General features: G+C 41.1%; 1 protein-coding gene across 3 annotated transcripts in view; it reads left to right on the forward strand.

Moving 5' to 3' along the window:
* Positions 1–26,292, forward strand: part of TAF4B (TATA-box binding protein associated factor 4b) — a 118,468-nt gene that overhangs the window by 77,460 nt on the left and 14,716 nt on the right. For all 3 annotated transcript variants that reach the window (XM_090039852.1, XM_090039853.1, XM_090039855.1), the window contains 3 exons: positions 5,907–6,032; positions 7,225–7,281; positions 23,119–23,235. In XM_090039852.1, the coding sequence (XP_089895978.1) occupies positions 5,907–6,032; positions 7,225–7,281; positions 23,119–23,235 (300 nt within the window). The remainder of the gene's footprint in view (positions 1–5,906; positions 6,033–7,224; positions 7,282–23,118; positions 23,236–26,292) is intronic.

Raw genomic sequence — 26,292 nt, forward strand, 5'->3', positions numbered from 1 at the left:
ATCCATCTGGCTGTAGGCATCAATGGCACAGTTGCCCAATTTTTTAATGAGGGTGGGGTGGGAGACGTTGTCAAAGGCCTTGCTGAAGTCTAGAAAGACTACATCCACAGCAACACCCACATCCAAGGCTTTTGTGACCTGATCATAAAAGGCAATCAGGTTGGTCTGACATGACCTGCCCCTAATTAAACTGTGCTGGTTGCCCTTAAGCATCATCCCTGAAGCCGGCCCATTGCAGATGTGCTCTATGATGATCTTCTCAAAGAGTTTCCCTAAGATTGAGGTAAGACTGGTGGGCCTATAGTTGCCCGGGTCGTCCCTCCTCCCTTTTTTAAAGATGGAGACCACGTTGGCTACCTTCCAGTCATCAGATATGTTTAGGTTAGAGATCAGAAGCCAATATTTTACAGTTAGGGTGGCCAGAATCTAGAACCAACTTCCCAGGGAAGTGGTCCTCGGCGCTACCTTGGGCAAATTCAAGAGGAAGTTGGATGATCATCTGTCTGGGGCCATGTGAACCCAGCATTCATTCCTGCCTGTGGCAGGGGGTCAGGCTAGATGATCTGTTCAGGTCCCTCCTGACCCTAGCTACTATGAAACTACCTGGGGCAAAAATATGCGCACCCAGGGAGAAAATCTGGGGCGCCAACCCAGACTACTCTCACTGGGAGATCACAACCAGAAGACCAGCAGCAGTGAGGACAGGTGGAGTCTTGGGAGTACAGGTCGTTGGGGATGATGTCCAGCTCTATGGCAGCCTTGTGAAGGGTGTGCTCAGCTCACTGGACCTCTGCAGTTGAGGTGTAGCCCAAGGCACAACTCTGCACAGCAGTCACCCACACCAATGCAGCAGTCACCACCAAACCACTTCCACCTCGTTCATTTACCATGCTTCTATCACTTTCTCACACACACCAGACTCAGATGGTGACCGGCTCTGTTTTGTTCACAGGACCCTCTCAGCACCCACACAGACACTGGCCAACACACTAACCCCTGACTGAGCAACAGACGGACCCTTGCCACACCCACAGGCCACACAAGGCCTTGTATATGAAAAGTGCACACAAACCCACTGGGTTCTGCACCTGGCATACTTTTGTGCACTAGGCACTCTTTCAGCTGACTGAGTATGCTCCCAAGTAGGAGGTTATCCAAAGTTCAACAAACAGCCTATGTAGGTGATGCACCTGCATGTATCAGCTGCTCCCAGAACCAGCCAAACAGGTGAGACTAATGCCATGCAGTGACAACACATAGGATGGTCACGGGGATGCAGGTGCACCCCTTGAGAACACTGGTGCACCTCCTGACAGCAGTGTTCCCAGGCAGGGGGGGCAGGTGAGAGCACTGGTGCCCCCTCTTCCCCCCCCAACAGTGCTGGCCAGGGAGTGCAGGCACCAGGAGAAGGGGTCCCCCTGTGGTGGATCATGCTCACCCGGAAGTGCCAGCGGGACACTGGGAAGTGCCAGAATCCCTCTTCTCTCCCCCCCCCCCGGTCACTGAATGTCCACTGGGGGTGGGGGCAAGTGTCCCCCCTGACTTAGGCACCAGTCACCCATGGTGCCATGGACTTGGGCCCAACCTTGTCTCCAGCCCCACAAAAGTGTGACCACTGCTGTGCTACAAAGAGTGTTCCAACTCTTACAGATAGTGTATGCAGATTATAAAGGAAGGGAAGCAAACTGTTTTAGTAGCTGTCACCTTGTTATGTGGTGCTGTGATGCTTGGGATACAGGAACAAGAAGAGAATGCGAGTGAAAGCATTCATATCCCAAAATACGTTGGTCACTAAGCAAAGCAGAAGTGTACAATGTGGCTGTGTGCACATTATTTTTTTTTTTCCTCTTGACCCAATTCTTCCCAGGACATAGTCTTTTATATGAACTTTCACTTGCAAAGTAAATTAGACTCTTCAACCTACTAGATTTCTGAGGGAGTCACAGATTAGTTACAGGAGAGTCAGTAGGTCTGACTGACTTAAGTTTGCTTTTGATAATAGTCTCAGTATCTTCATGAAGGCATTTAGGTTGTCATGATGCATTAGAATATAGTTCTCATGTATAAGGTGGAAACTTAGAGAATAGAACAGGACTAAAATACCAACTTTCAACGTGGAAGGTTAATAGTAAAGTATCCACCCAAGGCTTCTCCATGATTGTCTCCTTATATATATATGAACAATGCGAATAGAGCTATAGAAAAACTTAAGACGGATCCATATAGGTAACAAAATTAAAGGATTTTAAAGAACATCCAAAGATCCCAGTGGTCGTAAATGATACAAACGTGTCTGGAAGAAATCAGTGCAAATGAGCCCAAGGTAACAAAACTAGTTCAAATTGCTCCTACATTTTGATGGGCTCTAATTATAACTACATGTGAGGGAGAATTCTGGGCATCATTGAGCTACTGACAAATGTGAAACAGCAGTCAAAAATGTCAAGTTAGGTTGCATCATGGAGCTGCTACAAGCACCTTCATACTTTGTTATTAAAGCAGTAGTTCAGCCTTTTTATATATGGAAATAGTAGCATATCTCCCCCAGAATTTCAGCACTTATAGTCTAGAATGACCTTTTCAGCAAGTTACGAAATATGAGAATATGGGGAAATGGTTGCTATTTGGATTGGTGTTCCTACTTTCATATTTTGCAGCTTATTCTGCATAATTGACATGGCTGATCCTTCTTATAAGGAAGTTTAAAGCCCCTTCAATTTAGTTGCTGGTCTGAGCTAAACTAACCTTTCTCCTCCTGAAAGGGCCTCTTGTTTGACTTGGTTCCACTGGACCCAGGGTGCATTCTGGGAACTGGTATACCAAATCACAGCTGCTTCAGTCAGAATTCCCATTTATTCTCAACTGCATGAGGATCAAGTAAGGAAATAAGGAGTTGCATATAGAGTACATGGTTGCTTTTGAACTTGTTGCCACGTATGTTCCCACTGAAGGTACATATAAGACTCCTCTCCAAACTAGCAGTTGCAGAGACACTTTAAGGGAAATGTGAAAACATCTTTCATGTATGCATGCATGCTTGCAAAATTAAGGTAGAATATTTGCAGTGTGTTGGATGCATGTTAACCTTTCAAGCTAAACTGCACAGATGTTTTTTGCAGTGGAAATTACTTAACCCCTCCCTCCCCCCCTCCCCCAAAGAAAAGAGTAAACAAACTTGCACTGGAGTGGAGAACTGTAAATATCCCACAACAGAACACGCAGATGTAAGATTCAGTAAAATGCACTTTTTTTCATCCTAGTCTGGAAACAGTCTTGTCAACCAGATGGTTCTTTATTTTGCCTTTCAATAAATTCCAGAGCAAATTTTCTCAATTTGAAGTAATGTGCCCACTGCCCCCTTCAGACTGCCAGCAATGAAAACTCAGCCTAAGAACTGTCAACCTAGCTGTACTTTCTAACTTGTAATAGATCAGTTCATAAGCAAATCGGATTTGGTCTTCAGTAGCACCTTTGCAGCCTCATAATCTTCACTGTAATTGCACAGATCTGACTCAGGACAGCTTGGCCATGTATTGGGCCTATGAGTTGCACTGAGATGTGAATGAGAACAGAATCTTACTTGCTGCCCCATAGCTGTATTGCACTGCCAACAGGAGTACATTGCAGGAAGTTTTGTCACTAAAATATGCTGAATGCTCATGAAGAGCAGATATTTGGAATTAACTAAGTCCTTTTTTTTTTCTTTTCATATTTCATATGCAGAAAATATTTGCTCTTTTTTCCATTAAAGACCTGCTTTCTCTGCAGGCATTAATGGACTGAACTGGTCTAATGAAAGGCAGTTCTTTGCTTTACTTAGTTATTAAATCTTCTTTTGGGCACTTCGGGTTATATCTCATATTCCTAACTTTCAAAATAAAAGGTCTTCAGTTCAGCTGTAAAATTTACATAACTAACTTTGTCTTGTGTGGGGTTGACCTCTGTTATCCCACGGTCAATTGTTCTAAACACTCATGCGATCATTTCCATCTGTTTTTAACAGGTAACCTTTTTACTTAGCATTTTAAAGCTATATTTATACAGGATGGATTGTAGACTGCTACTTCAAAACAAATAGTAGAGCAGGAGTGAGAATAGGATGCCTTCTGTAGGGATCAGTAAAAACTAAAGCAACAGAATATGGTCAACAGGAATAGAATAGGAAGGAGGAAAATGCTGGTCAAGCCTGCTTCTGGATTGCTTCCTTCAGTTGCAAACTTTGGAATAGGGACTCTCTCTTACATTCTTATCAGTACATCTCTGCTGTGTGAATGCAACCCCAACATGCTGCCACACCAAAACAAATCTCCTGAGGAATTTGGGGTGTGCACAGAAAGAGAGAGAGAAATTGGTTAGATTAGAGGCTGTTGTTGGATAGGATTGATGATTGAAATATAGATTTTTAGGGTACTTTTTGTCAAGTCTTGGAAGTAGGAGATGTGGTGCAGACACAAGATTCCTCCTGTAGAACAGATACAACTACAATGTTAAAAATGAAGCAAAATAATACATCAGTCCTGCTGAAATAAATCCACACTTGTTATAGTTATTTGTGCCTTTTGTTTAACTCTTTGGGGATAATTCTTTTCAAAAGGCCTTATACAAAAGGTAAGGTATACCCTCCTGCTGTCCTAAAGTAATATTGTACGTTACTGCGAAGTGGTTAATATACAGAGACAACTCTGAGAATATTTGCTTATCAAGACTCTTCCTCATTAACAGACAAGCTGGGCTTAGGGGCAGCCTGGGAAAGGAATGGGTGAAGGTTCCTGGATTATATATGTAAGGGATAAAAGATGAGAACAGGGCAACGGAATGAGGATTAAAATGTGTGCAGTTGGCAGTGATCTAAAAAGTATGTGGCAAAAAGGAAAGCATTATACAGAAAACAGAGTAACTGCAAAACTCAGGAACGGGAGATGGGAAGAAGCTGGCACAGAAGGCACTACAGTAATATATCTAGAATGAACAGGAAACAAATAATTTGATCTTCTCCAATGCTTTCTGGACAGCACATGGCTTATTTAATATTATGAATTTTGAAGAGCAGAAGTAATGAAAATTAGTCTTCTGGCCTGCACATTTTAAATTGGCTTTTACCCTTTCTAGCTAGGAAGGGTAAAAGTACACTTCATTCAGAAATCTCAGTTGGGGGGAAATGATGGCGTAGGTCATTAATGCGTACTAAGGAGCCTATTCTTACCTTAATGCACACAAGTCCTGTAGCTACCATGAGTATTAATGGGAATTAAATGCATCTACTGAAGTGAAAATATATTCCTGAAACTCTAGTGAACAGTAGCTAATGTGCACTCTTGCTTTCTCAACCTAAATATGTTTTAGCTGGTTCTAGAAAAAGTCTCCTCTTCTGCACCAAGAAGGCTTAAATTCACGTTCTAGAATAACTAGCTGAAAAACTGACACAACGTTGTAAAATTTATATTGTGCCATCCAGTGTGTACTTTCTCTGTGTAAGAGAACATTCTAAGCAGGTGAGGGAATGGACTATAGATGTATCTTATCTTGCGAACCTTTTAGGTTTCCAGAAAGTTTGCCCAGGCAGAAGGCAGCCTTGCATAAGGGTTTTTTGTTGTGGGGTTTTGTTGGTTTTTTTGAGATTTGTTTCAGATTGCTTCTAAAAAACAAACCATTAGGCTTTAACTTTTGCTATACAGTGAAGGTGGGCAAATAAAGGAGCCAGATGCTGATAATGTAAAAGAAACATAGCTCAATGCAGAGGATACAAGTAAATGTATGTAGATTCTCTCATCTGATTTTTTGAGAGAGAAATTAATAGGTTTTGGAAAAGACAACACAGTTTCTTCCCATTAAGTTTTTGTTTCAGGACAGGCTTTTAATACATGTAAAGGCTATCTCAGTTGCAACAAAAGTCTGTCTTTTTTCAGGAGAACAGTAAGTACATAGTGGCCAGTGACACCAGAGCACAGCTTAGGTTTCTTGAGAAGCTGGATCACATGGAAAAACAAAGAAAGGATGAAGAGGAACGAGAAATGTTGTTACGAGCAGCCAAGGTGAGAGAATTTTATCAGCCTTCAAAAAAAAAAAAAAAGCTTTATTGAATTGCCAAGTATCCAAGAACATCTGTGTTTTTCTATTTCACGCATATCAACCCACTGACCTTTATGTAAGAACAACGAACCATGTTAGCATGGCTCACCTTTGGAAGGCGTCTTCAGGTTTATACCTTTTTAAGGAATATTGCTATTCAGTTCACATGAAAGCTTCAGAGTGCATCTATCTCCATGTGCCTATATCTTTACTACATTGTCCAGGGGTTTTGAACTGCTCTGTGGCACACCATCTAAGGAGAAGTCTGATCAAAATCAACAGTGGCCATGAATATTTTTAAGATCTTTCAATCTTAAAACTTTACTACAGGTAATAAACAAATGCCTGTTTGGGGGTGTTCAGCCCTACTGCTAAAGATTTAAAAGAGAGAGAGAGGCTTATCTATATTCATAAACAGGTGTTTTTGTTTCTGGGTCTAGCTTGCTTGCTTTTCTCAGTACTTTATGCCATGCCCTTTCAAAATGTTGGTTCAAGCTGTCTTGGCTGACATGGGCATTTCTGCTGGGGAAGTGTGATGCCTTGCTGACTGTATATGCTATCCAGTCAGATTGGAGGGGTGAACCATCTCTTGGTCTGATTGTGACCTGGCTGGATCATAAATAATGATCTTTTCCCAAAGTATCTTGTGAATGTTGCTCCTCTATGTGACATGTTTATCTTGGCTCCATTTGATTTTTTTTTTCTTTTGTTTAAATAAAAAGCTGGAGCTGATATTCTGGAATTGCTTGGGAAGGAGTGGACTCCAGCCCTACCAGGATCTCCTTGTACATACTCAAGAACAAGTTCTCTCTTTCTTTCTCTCTTTCTTTCTCTACTTCCTGTCCTTTTTAAGTATCTGCTGTTGACATGAACATCATCATGCCTAGACTGGACCTGACTGACAGAGTTAGCATCATTTTTAGCTTAAGCTTCCTTCAGGCTAGAACGGAGGCAGCAAGGCCAGATGAAGAGAAGGGGGGGGGGGGGCCTGGTGGCAGGGGAGGGGGGAGCCATTTTAGGTTTAGGCGTTCACTCCTGGAGCTAAGAATTTCAATCACAAGAGAGAATTTTCATTTATTAAATATTAATAGATGCTGTGGTGTTTAGATGCTCGTAATTTCTATTAAACATTTTTCACCCTCTCTCTCTTGATAGAGTCGCTCCAATAAAGAAGATCCAGAGCAGCTGCGATTAAAGCAGAAAGCTAAAGAGGTAGGACTTTCAAGTTACCATGCTTGCCTTTGTGTTTCAAGGGAAGGTTGGCAGTCCTCTCCTGGCAATTAGGTCAGGGTTTATTTTGCTGTTGCATACCATTTGTGGAGGCCTTGGGGAAGGACAGGAACTGCTGCAGGCAAGGGCAGTACTTCAAATGAGGTCAGTGAATTAGGAGCTCTCTTTTTAACATTTTATTTTCATCATTTAGGCCTGTCTAGAAACGGTTCTTTGTAAATGACAGCAGTGCACTTGGTAGGAATATAATGTGGGATTAGAAAAAAAAGAAACTTTGAGATTTAGCATCTGGGACTGTACAATAGGCTACATTTTTTCAGGGTAATTGTTCGTTTTGTAAATCTGATACTGCTTATAATTCTTTGGCTGGGAGGCGGTACTGGGATTTAGTTTTAAATGGAAAACGCCTCTGGCTTTTAATTTTCTGGGCCCAGCAGTTTTCTGTTCTGGAATGGAGCCCTTGTTTCACACAGTTCATGTTTAGCTGCAGGGGTTTTAGTTTATAGCTTAGACTGGTTAAGCTTTTACTCCCAGAGGCCTCTGCATAGCAACTGTAGAAATCAACAAATAAGTTCATTTATGTCTGCAGCCTTCTCTCAGTAGCTGACTTTTTACATTTCCCAATATCCATTTCCTGACTTTTCTAGCCTGAGAGAAAAAAGCTCCACTAATTGGAGCTTATTTTAATTGAGCCTTAATATTGGATCTCACTGGAGTTGCCCCCAGAGCTACTGGGAACAGAATGAAATGAAAGTACCTAAGGTTGAAGATGTGTGTGTGTGTGTGTGTGTGTGTGTGTGAAATTTTTCACTTGACCTACAGATTCTTTTCCCTGCTGAATAAATCATCAAGCCTGTTCACATTTCTGATTAAGGATCTGACAGCAGACGATAATAAAGACAATTGAGGTGTGAGACGTGTGATACCGAGCTGAAGAAATTGGTTTCTATAGTTACTTGACTGATTTCATGCAATTTTTAAGGATCTTTTTACTAAATGAGAGTGGTGATTTTTTTTTTTTTCCTGAGCAACCTTTTTCCTTAACTGTGCCTCTTGAACTATGAAATTTGTTGTTGCTTAACATTGCTGCGCTTGGCTCCTAGGTGCCAGCAGCAGCAGCAGGTTATTTATGAATGCTTTAAAGGCCCTTATTGTTTAGATTAATGTAGGAGCTGAGGCAAAACAAATGGAAATCCAGTAAAATAGTCTTAAAATCAATGCTGTGGATTTCTACCAAAGTAGAAAGAAAGATTCATGAAATAAGGCTAGGAAAAGGAGAAATTTGCCTGTCTGTGGGGTTTTTCATTTTATGCTATGAATATTGTCAGAATTAAACTTGCAAATGGGAGTATTATCCAGACACTTTCCTGAACCACTGGGATCAACAGTGAATCTGTAATTGCACCCTTATTTGAATCATTTTTCTTTTATAGATGGCTCCCATCAGCCCAATACTACTGGGCAGCTATACACGAGCAGTGAGTCTGCTCTGATGTACTTTAATTACACTGCATCAGAGCAGCCTTGATTAGTCGAGTCTGTTGGACTAATTACTACATTCCAGCAGCCTCCAGCATCTCATGCATCAGCATCCCCATGCTTAAAAATGGTGGCAGGGGCGCTTTACCTAAAGTTCGTTTGCGCTTTAGATAAAGCGCTCCCGCCATTATTTTTAAGCACGGGGATGCTGATGCATGAGATGCTCTGGGTGCTTTAATTAGAGCAGCTCTTGGAGTCTCTCTAATTAAAGTGCCCTTCCCCTACTCCAAGTGCGCTTGTATAAACTCCCATTTGTTTTTAGGAAGACATTTTTTTCATGCAGCATTGCAAACCAGATATACCTCCTAGGTATAAGACATTGACTAGTATTGCTCCATGTCTCGATCTCTACCTAACACATTTTGTGCCTGAAAATCCTAAGCTACAGTAGTATTGTTAGAATGGGAAGAAGTGTTTTGGTTTTGGTTTTCTTTTTTTACCTACTGGATGGCACTCTTAATCCTGGATGTTTTACTTTTGGTACTCTTTCCAAAATGGCTTACTGGTAAACCAGCAAGAGGGCAACACAGGGAAAGAAGAGTCTACCTGAAGAGCCAGATGCATATAAATCTAAATTTGTCTCTTTTTTTTATACCTGTAGTTGGCATTAGTTCAAACAGTTTTTGTAGCATTTGTACTATATGACTGTCAAACGTATACATCTCACAGAATGGTCCTTTTAATTATCTCATCATCAAAAGAAGCCAGGCATAAGTTTACCTTCCCTCTTTGAATAATAGAGATCTTTGCATCAGTATGTGATTCTGGTTGCCTGCTGCTCTGTCATTTCAGCGCTCATTTTGAAAACGAGGTAACTAGAACTTCACACACGATTCCAGGTACAGCTTGTTAACACAACATAGTGTTTTTCCTAACATTTCCTTTTAATAGATTTCATTTTCAGGCTGAGAGTTGAAATGAATCCACATGCCAGCTGATCAGTTTTTATATTCCCCCCCCCTTTTTTTTAACTGACACCTCAGAGAGATGTGTGCTGCTTGCTTGAGTTTGCAAAGTTATGTAAATACAAGTGGAATAAGAACAAAGTAAAATCCACTGATATTTTTTGAGAGTGAAATGTCTTGGTAATTCAGCTGTAAATTAAGTTAACTAGGGTGAAAATTTGAAAAGGCTCTCGGTTCTCCCCAGGCTTGCCTTTCTGCAGGTCAGATCCTGCCCTAAACACCTAAGTGTTGAGAGGTGTGGGCCCACCAGTGGCTAGTGATATGGTCTGTCTTTCCAATGGCTTCTTAACAAGGACTGGTCTTTCAGCTGTTTTAGACTGGGGGCGATTCCCAGTTCTCTGTATTAAAGCATGTTGACTTTTTCTATCTGTTGAGGCAGATGTGCAAGCAAAACAGTTATTGGAAGCCTTTAGCATCTCTTGAGTGTTTCCCAAAATACCTGGTGCAAAGGACAAAGAGAGAGAACGTAGACAGGATCTCTCCATTGTCTTCTACAATTTAATTTTAATCCCAGTTGTTGTGGTAACAAAACCTTGAAAAGCAAGTTGACACTGCTGGGAGAGAGCCTGAAACCACAACTCGAAGGTTTGTATGGTTAGTTTCATGTTCTGAAGGGGGTGTTCAGCTTTCATAAATGTGGGAAACGCTGTCCTAATTGTTTGATGTGAAACTATGGATTTTTAGCCTTGGAAATGGAGATGGAACAAAGCTCTGTAGAGTCAAAAAGTCACACGGTCAGAATTTGCCATTTGACCAACTCAGTGGGTCAGTTTGTGGTGCCTAATCTGAGACCCCTTCAGAGAATATTCAGTAGTCACTGAAAACGGTCAGTTTTAATGAGCAATTTTGGTTTTTCAGCTTATTTTGGCAATGTTTTGTTGTACCATAACTGATCTGTGCTTATATGATGTAAACTTCATATTGCTTTTCTGTTTAATGTGCTGGTTTTTTTCCCCTATGCATCATATGGGCCATGCTGCACTCTCTTTAACCACCATCAAATCTTTTCTTCTTTCAATTAGTTGCTTCCCTCCTTTAGACTTTCTCTCTTGCTCTCTGGGCTGCTGGTTGTATATCTACCTGTAGGCCAGCAAATTTACCAGTAGTTAGATTAAGGATCCAGGAAATCTTTAAAGTTGAGGTTGTTTTTAGCACTTTTCATGATGGTAAGCACATTCAGGCTCAGCTGTTGCCCAAGAGTTCACATCCAACATAATCTTAAAAATGCTTTAAGTATATCGGTAGTGTAAGAGTTAGGTTGTAGCCACGATAGTCTGGAAATTATGTGAGGCAAGAATTTGAGTGATTTTCCCCCCCCTTTTTAATTGGACCATCTATGTACTTGGGATGAAATCAGATGAGCTTGCGAATGCAGCACACTTCATCAGGGTATAATTGTATCTAAAATCTTGGGAACTGAGTGTGAGTGTGTGTTAAAGATTAAAAGTGATCATTGTCTCTCTTGTTTTTGTTCTTGGGTGATCTTTTTCTTGCTTGCCTCGCTATCTCAAATTTGATTATGCTAATGCCCACTTATTTTCCTGTGCTTTAGCCTATCTAGGTGCAATACATATAACCCTTTTATTTCTCTTCCTAGTCCCAAACCTGTATCAGCACATTTTATCACCTGCAGAAAATGTGCATTCCTTTCCAGACAGCTGCTGGGTGTGCCTCCAGCCACTCCTTCATCCATGCAAGAATTTTGTTTTTTCTACTATACTTACTAACCTTTTATGTTAACCTTTTGTGTAATAGCATTCCTAAGCCCAGGGAAATTGTACGTGGTATTAATTTTATTGAATCTGTTGCATCTTGCTTATGGGGGCATGATCTGTTGTGAATATGGGATGCCTGTACTCTGAACCTTAACATTTTATAGGAATTTTTTGCCACACCCACTCTATTCTAGACTCGAGTCTAACATTTTAGTACAGTTTGCAGGTATTTTTCCTTTCCCAAGTGCCATACTTTCAAGCCATTATGGTGCTGACAGCTCTCTAATGAACTTGAACATACCATTCAAAAGCAACTACAACATTGGAAGCGCAAAAATATAGTATTGCATGACCAAACACTACATGTAAATTGCAAATTATAGCACACCTGTAGACTTCTCCAGTAGCAGAGTGTGCAGTATGAGCCTGCATCTAAAAATCTGTTTCTTCCCTATCTCATCTTCAGTACTCTGCAAGAGTATGGTATGCTGTCTTGGAACATCTTACTTTCCTTTAAAGGGCTCTCTACGGTTTTAAAGTATGTAGAACATCTTAACGTCTTCCGGCTTCTCTGATTTGCCCTGACCACCTGTCCCACCCTTGTTTGTGTTAACCAAAGGCCTCAATGCCATCCACAACAATGCTTCATAGTAGGAAAGTAATTCAGAGGTTGCTAGTAAAATGAGTAACTCCTGTATATGGGAGACCTGTCTTATTCCGTTTCTTGCCCTTCATGGTTTTTATTCAATCCCTTTTTTTCTTTTGTTCTCTTCCGCATTACCTTGTCTTTTACCCCCAGAAGTAGTTTTCTAGTTGCTTGACTATTGGTCTTCTATGCTCCTTGTTTTCTTCCTTCTCTGGAGGTGCTCCCCAATTCTTTAATCTTGTCATTTTCTGGCACTGCTTTTTCCCCACTAAGAGTTCTTGTAGGGCTGGCAAGCCAGTCAGTTGACCATTCATATAGTATCAGTTGACTGCATATTTTTTGACTGGTGAAAGATTATAGCAATCTTACAAAAAAGCTATATGTGTTTTCAATTGTTTTTCTTAATGGAATATTAGTAGCTTTTCTGTGTATTATTTGAACCTAATGGCAGGTTTTATGCAATTTTTGACTGATTATTTGACCAGACAGTTGACCAAACTTTGACCCAACCGTAAGTTCTGTTGCTCACAAATGGCTATGGCTTCTATCCCCTGCCACTATTCATGTAGCACAAACTCTGTAGAGTAGGCAGCTAGACATTGTGACAGTCTCTGTGTGATTACCTAGGTGCGAACCTTCAGAGGTAGCTGGGGACCTTTCTTATAATGGTGCATCGTGCCACTTTTTTCCCTTTTTCCCCCACTTTTAAAATAGTAAATTGTTGTCTGTTAAACTGTAGTGGCCCAGTATAACTTAAAAACAATATAAACTGTCTGCCCATGCCCTCTGTTATACCAAAAAACCAATGGTGCCCATAGTCTCATGCGGTTGGGAAGAAAATCTTTATTTTTATAGAAGAGTGCAGATCAAGAACCTTGGATGATATTTGAGAGATTCTCTGAAGACAAAGACATAGTGGATGATACCAAGGGGCAGCTGAAACAAATAAGTTACGCAAACTTCATGCCATTCACTCTACTGTCCTGAAGGAATTGAAGAACAACGTGACAGAGAAACTGACAGTATGCAAAACCTTCTGAATTACAGCTGTCCGAAGGAGAGTAGGAAATGTTGCATCTATTTTAAAAGTATGAAGGGTGATCCTTTGGAGTTTTTGTGCTCTCAGAAATCTTTGTCAAAGTCCCCCATGCAAGGCTATAAAAGAAACTAAGTAGCCTCAAGCTGAGAGGAAAAGTATTGCCTTAATTTAGAAACTTGCTAAGAGTCAGAAAACAGTAGGAATAAATGATGGGTTTTTTTCAACATGGCAAAAAGTTGATGGTGAACCTCAAGGGCCAACATTTAGTGTATTGATGGATGGTTGAAAGATGGTTTGAAAAAGGAGGTGAACAGCAAGGTGGCAACTTACAAATGGGCTTAGGTAAGTCTAGAAAACACATTTTCGAGGTAACAAGAACAAGTGAATAGGCAGTGTAACATTAGATGGAAATCATTCAGGTTGGAAGAGCTGCTGTTGTTGCCCATTGCTGGGTTTTGCATCAGCTGATCTCTCAGGAGAGAGATCCTGGCATCATTTCAGAGAGTAAAGTGCAAGTGTCAGGTAAATGCACAACAACTGACAAAAAAGGATTTAAATATTATTATTTTATTGTCATAATAATGGCCTCGGCTGGAATGCTGTTATCAGTCTGGTCACTCTGTAAGAACAAAGAATGCAAATAGAGGATGTCCAGATATGGGTGCTAGATACCATGATAGGTGTATAGAGAAGCTTCTGTGTGAAAGAGACCGAAAGACTATGGTGATGTGAAAGTAGTATGCAATATGAATAAGATGACAAAGGTACATATTTCAAACAATAAATCATGAATGGAATTGAAAGGCAACTGTTGTAAAATTGATACAACAAAATACTTACAAAAAATAAACCCAAGATAAGAGGCCAAATGCTTTAATAGGATTCAACAAAGAATTAGATATGCCTTCTGTAGGAGATCTAAAGCCATATACAATAGGGCATTGGTGGGCAAAATACAGCCTGTGAGCCAGATCCAGCCCACGGACTAATTGGGTCCGGCCTGTGGGCGGGCGCCCAACACTTCTATCCAGCCTGGGGTGGTCTGCGCTATGCTTCCGCCTACCCCTGCCCCTGGCCCCAGGCAGTGAATACAGTTGCTTAATGTGTCTACTGCCACTGTTGCCCAGGAGCTTCCAGCAGCTCCTCCTCCTACCCCTGCTGCATCACTCCAGGCAGCAGAGGAACAACAGCAGCTGCAAGGATGTGCGCCAGGCACCACATACCCAGCCAGATGGGGGTGGGGGGGGAAGCTGCAGCTGGGTGGCTCCAGCATGCAGGGATGGAGCTCCAGCTCCTGCACATTCCCCCTGCCCCGCTCCTTCCCCCTCATCCCCAGCCAGCTGCCAGGACGTAGCACGCAGGTAGCCCCCCCACATATATACATGTACACCCCTCCCTGTACAAACACATGTGCTTCCCCCCCAACATACAAGAGTAAGATTTTATTTTGAGCTATTATACAATTGCCACTATATACACTACTCCAAAAAATAACTCGAGACAAAAAATTTTTTTTTTAAATAAAATTAAGATATGTTATAGTAAATGTTTGATTCTTAGTATATGATTAGTTTTTATGTAAAGTTTGTTAAATTTATACCTTCTAATAGATTTTGTGCATGGCCCTCAACAGCTCATCAAGAGTTGTTAAGTGGCCCTGCAGCCAAAATAGTTGTCCATCCCTGCAATACAGCTAGTCAATCCAGAAACTAACTGTTAGTGGAAAGAAAATCCCTCTGTGGGCTCACTTTTTCTGTTTCTTGTCCAGGATGAGGTTTCTTTTGATAGGTGGCAACATCATGTTCTGCCCTGGTAGGGCAGCTTTTCTGAAGTTTATTTAGATTGCTTGGCCACTGAAGCTGGGCCTGTGAAATACTATATTTTTAAATAACTGGAAATATTAAGCTGTATATGAAAGAGATGTATGCCAAACTTTCAAAGGCTAATTGCTACCTTGTATTTAAATTTAACTTGCAAGGGGGAAAAAAACAGTGGAAACTCCATTCTTGGCTAATTAAAACCAGCTAAAGGGAGGTAAAGGAAGAAGGGAGAGAATTGTTGTAAGAAAGGAAGAGGAGTCGTACAACCTTACAATTTCATCTGACCTGCATTAAACATCTGTAGTGGTAGTGTTGGGCTCTTTTGTTGCTTTTCTTTTTTTTATTGCTTAGCCCCCCCCCCCCGCCCCCCAAAAAACGGTCTTATTCATTGGCATTTGCCCTACAGGGGAGAAAATTGCATGCTGAATAAATGGAATTTGAGGGCACCAGTGCTCATTGGGTTTGCTGAGAACCAGGATAAGATGCTAAGACAAAGTGAAATTAAGTTTTTAAAACACACAATTTTAGCTTTGTGATATGTATGGTGAAAAGGAAAGTAGAAAGGTAGGTATTTTTGCACAGAAAGCCAAGAAACGGAGCACAAGGAAAAGTAGAAGATTTCTGAACTTTGAGTGAAGGAGAGAGGGACGACTTGCACTTACAATTTTAATTAACTTAGGTTAAGAAAGGTAGAAAGAGCATGCAGACAAAGAAAAAAAACCAGAAGTGAAAACAACTTCAGCATCTAGTAAAAAAAACCAGACAGATTAAATCTAACACAATTAAACTTTTATTATAAGATGCAGAGAGAGATAACCATGGAAAAGGCTTTAGAAAGGAATGAACACCTTTTTAGTGGAAACACCTGAATGATTGTTGTAAGCAGGTTGGCATGTCTGCTGCCTTGCAGCCCCTTGTCCTTGCTGCCAGCCGTTCCTCCTGAAGGTCGCGCAGGGCTGCCCTGCATCGGCTCGGTCTGTGCTGCCACCTCTGGCCCCCGCCCCCCCGGGGCAGCCTGGAGGCGCCAGTGATGACGACAACATAGACACAGTGCAGCCCAGCACGTTACATTTGTCATCTTGGTGGTAATTCCCCATTTTTTTGTGCATATTAATATATTTTTTTAACCTCTTTGTCTGAGCTATGACAGTACTTTGCCTTATTTTCTCCTTTTCGTACACCTTTCCCCTCCCCCCACCTCCTTTTTTCCCCTAGGCCATCTCTACACAGTCTTCATCCACATTAACACTTTTATTGCTCCCAAAATATCTGTTGCTGTGTAGCATGAAAATCCCTTGGGCATGCATTATCTTCAGCCCTTCCCATTTTTTTTCTCTTCTGCCAGTTCCTCTGTTACTTTGAGCTGTCTCTTCTTAGGTTCTAAGGTACAGTATGCTGAAATGCTCCTTTTCTTTACTTGACATTAAACCCTAAGTTCCATACTTGTGCCTTACCAGACGCTTTTTCTAAATCCTTCAGAACTCAGCCCAAACTGGTCCTTGTCTGGGTCTTGTTCTGTATGTAGAGATGTTTATTGTGGGACTTGCTTTAGTTTCTGCAGAGATTTTGTCACGGTCTATACCTGGGTAGAACTGCGTACTTGGCACGAATTGGCTTGGATGCCAGTTGTCTGCCCTTGATAAACAAGGTGCTACATTTGTTCTCCTGTAATCCAAACCTGTGTTGTTGCTTTGGTATCTGATTTTGTTCACTGTGGACTTTCCTTGTCTGTAAATCTAAATCTTGGATAGCGCAGAAAACCTGGTTCTTGACCAGTCCAATTGTTTTTGCCTTTGTGCACATTATTTCTCTTCCTTCAGGGGGTAACTTCACACCCAGTGCTTATGTGCTACTTGTCTATAAGACCCAAGTGTTTACCTGTTAAAAGAATCTGATGAACAAACTATACCTTGATGAAGCAACATGGCCTAGTTTAGTACCATTAACTTGTTCACAGGCACGTGACAAGCCAATTAGGGTGAATTAGTTCAAAGTACAGCCTTTTAAAAATAGACTTCCTTTTCCTTCTTTTTTCAGACCACTAAGAACTGTTTTAGCCATGAAAATCTATCCTATTTCACACAGCATGAAATACCAACATTCTTATTTGTGTGATTTATGAAGTATATCAAAGGTGACTGTTAATCTCAAACGCTTTTATAAGAATAACTAAATACAGTCTACAACTTCTGAGGTTTCTGTTTTAATAGGATCAGTCTAGAAGTTAAGATCCACTTTGCTGCATTGTTAGGTGTGACTCTGGCTGGTAATCTCGACTGTTGGCCCTGGGTTTGGTCCCAGCCCCTATACTTTTGTTCTGGGTGAGCGCAACCCTCAAACCACCCACAACACCTGCCAATTGATAATAAGTGAGTTTGATACAGAGTGATAACAGACCAATAACAATACAAACTATCAAACAATTCTGTCTCTGCCATTCCTAGGGCTGTCATCAGAGTCAAAGTACATCTGGTCAGGATGCAGGCTCTACCTTCAGGCTCTCTTAAGTGTCAGCAGTCTGGAGGTGGGATGCCGAGGCCCACAGCCCCCCTCCAGTGGGGTGCATAACACAGGCTGCTGGTAGGCCCTCTGTTCATGGTGGCCTTAGGGACCCTTCCCAGGGAACAGGGGCAGGGACCCATCTCAAAGAGCAAGACAGGGAGGAAGAAAAGGAAGGATGAGAAGGAACAGGGAGGGACCCTTTTTGTTTAATCTCAAGTCTGCTTTTGTATTCTCCTTCACCCTTGAAGACTCCTAATGGCTTTTCATCTGTGGCTATCTCTGGTTGGCTGTCTCTTTGTGGTCACACATCCACGTAGCCTTCTGAGCCTTCTGCTAATTTGGTCTGTTCCCGCAAAACCAGGACTTACCCCCACTCTGCTCTGGGACCTTGTAGCTGGTGTCACTTATCTCTTGTTATGAGACAGTATGGGGCATACTTCCTTGGTTCCCAGGCTGTGTCCTTGTTGTGTTAGACAGCCTGTATGCCTTGAAGGCTGTGATCTCTTGTTATGGTATGCCCTCCCCAATTCTCAGGCTGTGTCCATCTGTTGGCCTTGTGCTAGACAGCCCGTCTGTTTTCAGGGCCATGAGAAGCTGTGTGCATGTCTCCCAAGCTCTTTAGCTGCCCATCTTGATCCCTTACAATGCATGTATCTATATCTATAAGCCAATTCCCAAAAAACAGGCTTTCAAATACTGTTTTCAAGCCAACATTGACCATGATCAAAGACGGTATCTGCCCCTGTAAACTGAGCATCATGCTTTCTGGCTAGCAAGACTAGCAACATAGTACCTTATTTTTGTATTTACAAAGCTACCAAAAATGGTTTTCTAATGAATAGGCAAAAGGCATTGATGCTTTGGGCAGATACCTAGTAATAGTGTGGTTAACAGATCTGATACTGCCTGGAGACCACCTCAGTGTTGATGAGTACAAGGTAATAACCTCAATTGTGCATGCACAATGATGGGTTCTGAACTAGCTCATGAAAGAGACCTTTTTAGCTATTGTATATAGTTCTCCAAAACATCAGCTCAATGCACAGCAGCCACCAAAAGCCTATAAAATTTTGGGTATCATTTAAGAAGGAAATAGAAAACAAAAGGGAAAATAACATCATGCCACTATACAAATACATGGTGCACTCATACCTTGAACGTTTTGTGATTCCTGCCTCCACATCACACAAAGGATATAGTAGAATTAGAAAAGGTATGGAGAAGGGCAGCCAGAATGATCAAGGATATGGAGCAGCTGGCATAGGAGGAGATTAAAAACACTAGGACTCTTCAGTTTAGAAAGGAGGGGGCTGAGGGTGGATATGATGGAGGTCTGTTAAATCCTGGAGTAGACAAAGTGAATAGGAAACTTATTCACCAAGTCCCAAAATACTAGAACTAGGGAGTACCCATTGAAATTAGATGGGGATGGTTTAAAACTAACAAAAGAAAGTACTTTTTTTAACTTGGCATGTAGCTAATATCTGGAACTCATTATCATAGGAGGTTGTAGAGCTAGCTATTATAGCCAGGGTCAGAAAGGGCCCTCCACAAATTCATGGATAATAAATCCATTAATAGATGTTAAACTGAACAATTGGGGAAATCTTCTGACATCTTTAAACCAATGATGGCTGGTTCGAGGAAAGTTATGATAGGATAGTTCATTCCAGATACTCTGTCTTCATATGTTCTCTCTAAAGCGTTTGCTGGTACCACTGTTGGAGAATGGGATACTGGGCCAGAAAGATCATTGGTTTGACCTGGTATGGCACACCTCTTGCATCTTGGGGAAGCAAAGTCTCTGCTCCACATCATGACTAAAGACACTTAAATCTCAGGAATGTTTGGCTTGCTTAAAAAACCAGAGTGTTTTTTTTCATTAGTTTGGTATCTCATAGCTGAAATCTTGCTGGTCTTCTCATACAATTTAAACTTTGCTCTTTGGATATTAAAATGCCACAAAGAATGTAGTCCATATATTCTTGGACATAAGCTTTGTGTATTTTCATGAAATTAAACTTTGTAAGAGAAGTACAGTTTCTATGAGCTGAAAAGGAAATATTTTTCTTGGTAAAGGAATTGGGTGGAGAACAGAGAGGTCAAATTTAAAACCTTTCATTTTGTGTGATTACAGCTATGATGCAAATGCCATTTCACTATAAGGAAGGGCTAAAAAATGTACCTTACTTCTTGATTTGTGCTCCAGGTCAGATTAGCTAAAATGGTTATTGTGTCACCCTCAAAATTCCTGACTGCTGCAAGACCAGACTTTAAAACTGTATTTTTATTATTAAAAAGGCCAGCAGCAACAAAGACTATTTTACAACTTCTGAGACGTTTTCCTAGCAATTTGATCTTTATATAGGTTTTTAGAAATCTTTGTAATTCTCTAGTGTGTTTAAAAAAAGAATGTGATGGGGATGGGGGAATGTTCCTGAACATGTTCTCACTTGCTCTTTGTCTGAAGGTTGTTCCCCTTTGCTGCTATTTTGAGATGTGATTTTTTTTTTTTTTTTAATCGTTTTTGGGGGGGATGGCAGGAGGTCTGTATTGGTAGATGAAATGGGTCAGGAAAAGAGAGGGATCTTGCCAGTTTCAGTGATTGCCACATTCACTCCACGTTCACTACCATCTCCTAATTTATAAATTGCATCAAGATTGATAATCTAAAAAACATTCTCAACCCTAAAGTAACTCATTGCCAGGGGAAAAGGATGGTGCCTGGTAGAGTGTCATCTTACAGATTTGAAATGGGTAAGAGGCAGTACTGGTCAGAAAAGTTCAACTGGGCCACCAGCTTTTCACCATATCATGGAGTGATGTGGCCCTTGGTCCACTTCCTGGGGGTGCCTGGTCATGCCAAAAGCTCCTTTACCAGCCACTAACTATACTTCTTAAGATTGCACATGTACTTCCGAGTTTTCACCTTGCCAGGACCCTATTGTAAAGAAATTAGTCTTTCCACACCTTCCACCAAAGCTGTCTTCCTCCCACAAGTAGATAAGGAATAGTAGTGCCACCTGCTGTGTTTGTTGTTTTTTTTAGGAAATTCCCCACCCAATGTTTCTGTGAGTTGTACAAATGTGCATTCACATGATGCCTGCATAGGATCAGCATCACTTTTGCCTCCCTGACTTTTCATACCCATTTTTGAAAACTTAAGCCTTTGACTTAATGACCTGATGTTGAGAGCAACTGTGTAGGCTGTTTATTTGTACTCACCCTTCTCCTGTGATGCTCTAGTATTGCTACTCTGTCTACCATTTCGTTCTGAGATTCTCTCTGAAACTTTATCCTTCTACTCTGTTGACTTGCATCTGCTCGGGTAAAGATGCCACATGCATACACTATGCAATATAACTGCCTTGTGGATGATAGTCTGCTGGCAAGTGCACTGTGGCATGCAAGTGAGCAAAGCTATCGGAAAATGTGCCAGTATGAATGCCTATATAATTTAGAGTTGTACAATTTAGTAAAAAATTCAGCTTTATGCCAACAAGGTTGGATATTTTTCAAACATTTTGGATCTAGGAAACTTGAACTTGGAAATCTAACTGCTGACTCTGGTATTTTACTGCTCCTTTATGAATCCAGTTGCACTTGTTCTTTTTTTCATTTTTATTTGAGTTTTTCAAGTAAGGCTCCTAACTGCCTATATTTTTTTCAAGTTTACTTAAATGGGTTTTTTACTTTTTTTATTTGGACACATTAATATTAAGACCTAATAAAAAACAGCTTTGTATTAAGGCAACTGCAGATAACTTATATCAGTTTCAAACATTGCTGGTAATTTTTATTCAAGAGGGTTAAAGCATTTTAGGAAGACAAGGTTCTTTGGGTAAATTGGATATATTTTATTAGATCAACTCAAATAGTCGGAAAAATTCTTCTTTGCGAGCTTTCAGGTAGAAACAATTTTTCCAACTATTTGAGTTGATCTAATAGAAGATATCTGATTTACCCAAAGAACCTTGGCTGCCTGTGTCCTCAGACCAACACAGCTACAACCAACACCCCTTGAGGGTTTTAGGAAGTTGATTCTCATAAGCACTCCTGGAAATGTTAATCTATACCAATGGTGCTGAACCTTTTGGCCTGCAAGCTAGGATTGGGTTGGGGACCAGCATTGCCCTAACCCTGGTGTGCAGGAGGGGTCTTGGAAGGGGGACAGGGGGCTGGTGCTACCCCATCCTACCCTCTGTGCACCAAGACCGGGCCCTGGGGCTCTTCATTGGAGAGCTCGCCCAGTTCTGCATGCTGGAATCTGGTACAAAGGGCCTGGGGTTCTCCATGGGTCTGGAAGTTTGGTGGTAGGGGTACAGTTCCAGTGCTCTCCCACTGCCAAATTTCTGGACCCACAGGCAGAGCCGTCCCTAAGGGTGTGCAGGGCCTGGGGCATATCATCCTGTGCAGGGTCGCAGGGGGTGGCGAGCAGCTGGAGCTAGCAGTGGTCGAAGTTTAACATATATTAAACTCTAGTTTAAAAGTCCTATTCAACTAAACAAATTTCGCACTACCGCCTCACCCATATTTAATCACTAAATTGCTTCCATTCTGCTAAATTTTGACTTGAGGGATTTTTGCCTTTAATGAACAACTGAAAATCAGTATATAGAGGAATCATGCATGTATTCCAAAAGAGTCCAAATATATTTTGAAAAACAAACAAGTGAAAGGATGAAAGAGCTACATGCATCCTATTCAACCTCAATTATCTGAATGTCAAGGGACTCCAGAATAGTTGGATGATAAATTTTCAGAGTAACAGTGTCAAGGGGGCCTGGCCTCGATTCAGATAACTGAGCTTCAGATAATTGAAATAGAAATTAACTTCAAGAAATGAATCATCCACTTCAGAATATCTTTCTTGTTGAAATAAAACCTGTGCAGTTGCCGAGTATAGTATTACTGGTTCAAAGTTGAGAAACTTTATACACATACCTCTTCATCCTGTGATGCGCCAGAGATCTAGTGGATCGGAGTAGACTCAATCAAGACTGCTCCACATGTGAGCCGATGCACACACTGCGCTGCGTCACATACAGTTGCATAAGCAGCAAAATGCACGTCACCACACAGAAGATGGTGGCGGTGCGGTTTGAATGAAAACGCCTTCCAAACACCTGACTATTTTCTCAGCTCTGATGCGCATTTCGCTGCTTATGCAACTGCATGAGCCACAGTGCCAGGAGCTCTTAAAAGCGCCCGGCGCTGCAGTGCAAACATGTACAAATACCTTTAATGTTAACTGTTGGTCACTTAAGCTAGTACTAAATAATTTCAAACTTTAGGTCATTTTGTTTAATCACGATTTTAGACAATGATTAAACTGTGTTAAGTTTAGAATCCCTGGTATAGTGTTGATCTTGAATGTTCTCTCTCTCAACACAGCTGAAGTAATTGGGGCTAGCATTTGCCAGCCTCCTAAAATGCCTACTATAATGGTGGGTCTGACTGCTGGAATGGATGGTCTCAACTGATGGGTGGTCATAAGACTGATCAGATGTTTGAAGCTGGGTGAATATAAGTGGCCCCTCATTATACCATATGCCATGCTTCATATCTACTTTTTTTTTTTTTTTTAAACTAGATGCAACAGTTGGAGCTGGCACAGATGCAACAGAGAGAAGCCAACCTCACGGCCTTGGCAGCCATTGGACCAAGGAAGAAAAGACCGCTGGATTCTAACATTGCATCTGGGCTGGAGGTGCTGAAATTGCTCATGTGCATTTGCTCCATCTTATGCTGAATTATCTTTGTCCACACTGGTCAGAAAAAAGGAGGCGGGAACTCCCAAAAGTCTAGTTAAACATTTAGAGAAAAAATAAACATGAATACCATTACGTGCTAAACTAAATACAGCTACTAATGGTGTATTGGCGAGCGTGCCTGTATAACAGTAGTGTTTTATATTTACCAGATTGAAGCCAAATGATGATATGCAACTGTGATTTATTTGAAAGAACTTTTTACCTGTTCAGTATTGAGAGCAGCATTTCTGGGGTTGTGACAGACTGCACAAATCCTTAACAGAGTAGCTCACCTATGAGCAATCCCACAGGGTATCAGCAGCCCAGGTGGTCCTGGGAATGCCAAACCAGCTTCCCTAATTCAGAGAAGTGAGGAAGACAGGATCTGTTTTTAATTCTAATTGACCTAGACTGTTTCTGCCTGCCTTTTGGTTAAACTGTCATGAGCCAAGGAAATGGGTTCAAACAGCATTGCCTAATACAGGCACCCTAGTATAAACCTGTAAATTAATTGGACTACAACAGTCCTGGTATAAAGTACAGGATGGGGCATCAGCATGTGTATATTTGCAACTGTGTGTGGACTCTGATTCATAACTATTTAATTTTTTAAAAATTATTAAATGAAATATTCAATTTGTGCCAGGATGACTATGTAGGCCAGGTAAGCTCCTTAGGGTAGAAAAGGATATTGCTTTTCATTGCCTTTTGTTGCCTTTGTGCTAGCATGACAATTTTTATGGCGGTACAAAGGAGAACAGCAAATAGACAGCAAATAATACTTTTTGTCATGGCCTTGGTGAAGCCGTGATGAAAGGTAATTAATAAATTGTGCTGCTTTACAGCAGTGTATGTCTCTCTGCTTTATGGTGGGATCAGGCCCCTCAAGAGCACCTGCCTGACTTTCGCCACTTGCAAAGATGCACCCTCAGTACTCTGCCCCCTTCTAGAGATTCACCCTGGAGATCATGGAATAAGTTTCTGGAAGTGGGGAAAGTCAGGGTACCCCACTTGCAGAGACATGTCCACAGAAATCTCCAGGAAGTGGAGAAGATCTCACATGGGGTCCTGCCAGTTGATTTTGAAGGACAAATGGGTGACTTGTTCCAGTGAAGTGGATCAGCTGTGCTGGGACATCTGAGCACAGCTGATCCACTTAATTTTGTGGTGTCTGTTTCTGGCCTTAATCTGATTGGTTGTGCCAGGGTGCTTCTGAAGGACTCTGGATTTTTGGAAAGGAGCCCATATCTGTACTCAATCCATGGAAAATGAAGGAAACCAGTACTTTCCTGCCAGCAATAATCGTTACTATAGCGGTACTTTTAAAATGATTTGGATACAAATCTTCCTGCAAGTAACACCCACTCACACCCACACACAATGGCATTTTGCTATCATACATTCATAGGATTATAAGAAAGTGGGCTGGACGGGACCCCATGGGGTCACCTACTTCAGCCCCTTGATCAAGGCAGGATTGTCCCTGATTAAACCGTGACAGAAAAGTGTCTCTCTAACCTGTCCTTGAAAACTGCCAAGGATGGAGGTTCCACAATTTCTCTAGGTAGCGTGTTCCACTGTTCAACCACCCTCAGTCAGAAAGTCCCTCCTAATCTCTAACCTAAATTTCCCCTGCTGAAGTTTGAGGCTATTGCTCCTAGTCCTGTCCTCTGTAATCACAGAAAAAAGCTCATCTCCATCCTCTCTGTACATTGCCCTTTGGGTATTTGAAGACTGTACAGATACCATCAGATCCTCCTTCAAATTCTTTTTCTCCACACTAAATAACCCTAGCTCTTTCAGCATAAATCTTCTTCCCCAGGCTTTTAATAATTTTTGTTGCTCTCCAGACTTTCCACATCATTCTTGAAGTGTGGGATTCAGAACTGGGCACAGTATTATTCCAAAAGATGCCTTACCAGTACTAGATAAAGTAGAAGAATTGCCTTCCCTTGATTTTCAAGTGACACTCCTGTTAATACAACCTAGTATGTTGTTGGCTTTTTGTTTCCAAAAAAAAAAAGCATGTCTTTACTCATATTCAGCTTATGGTCTACTGTAGCCCCCAGGTCCTTCTCTTCAGTACTGCAAGCTGGCCAATTGTTCCTGGTCTCTATTTTTGCATGCAATTATTCAGTCTCAAGTGCAGGGCTTTGTACCTGTCTTTATTGAATCTCATCTGATTGATTGCAGACTGTTTCTCCAGTCTATAGGTCATTCTGGATCATGGCCCTACCCTCCAGTGTATCTGCAACTCCACCCAATTTAGTGTTGTCTGCTACAGTGGAACAGAACAAACACAGCTACATAGGCAAAGCAATTCATTCTCTTTTAAGGAAACTTTTGAAGGTCCTTTTACATTTTTGAGCAACACTTTTTTAAATTGATAAAGGATAAAGTAAAGTAATTTCAACATATGAAATTAACTCTTGGTTTGTTGCTTGAATGGAATGTTTTTTAACATATGTATCAATATTTGTCTTATAAATCTCACTTATCTCCAAAATCAGACTTCTTACAAAACAACATGTAATTCTTCTAAGATCTTATTGATACAATATTCCATTGCACAGTAGATGGTGTGAACTCCTTCATTATTAATTTATGTGGAGGCTTCTTTATATTAGTGTCTCAGGATATCTGACCAAGATTTAATGATTATTGAAACAGGATTTCTCAAGAACTTAATAGTTGGTGTAGAATAAACAGAAAGTAGGTCTGAAAAACATTTTAATATTTCAAGAAGCAGAGTGTTCACAAAACATTTGTGATAATGTGGCAGAACATTCTGAGCAATAAACATTCCATTCTTCAGAGAGGAAAGGAGATCTTTGAAACTGCGAGGTAGTACAGTATAGCCTGGGGCCCAAAAGCATTTGGGCACCTTTTAAAATCATCTTTTCAGCAACCGATCTGAGAGTTGGTTTAAAATTGCAAAATGCACTTTCTGCATTTGCAACATGAAATGAGTAAGCTTTATCCTCCAGTAAACTTACATTTCAGAATTTCCCGGT

This window comes from Crocodylus siamensis, chromosome 3 (assembly GCF_052110815.1).
Source record: "Crocodylus siamensis isolate JL-2025a chromosome 3, ASM5211081v1, whole genome shotgun sequence".
Lineage (NCBI taxonomy): Eukaryota > Metazoa > Chordata > Crocodylia > Crocodylidae > Crocodylus > Crocodylus siamensis.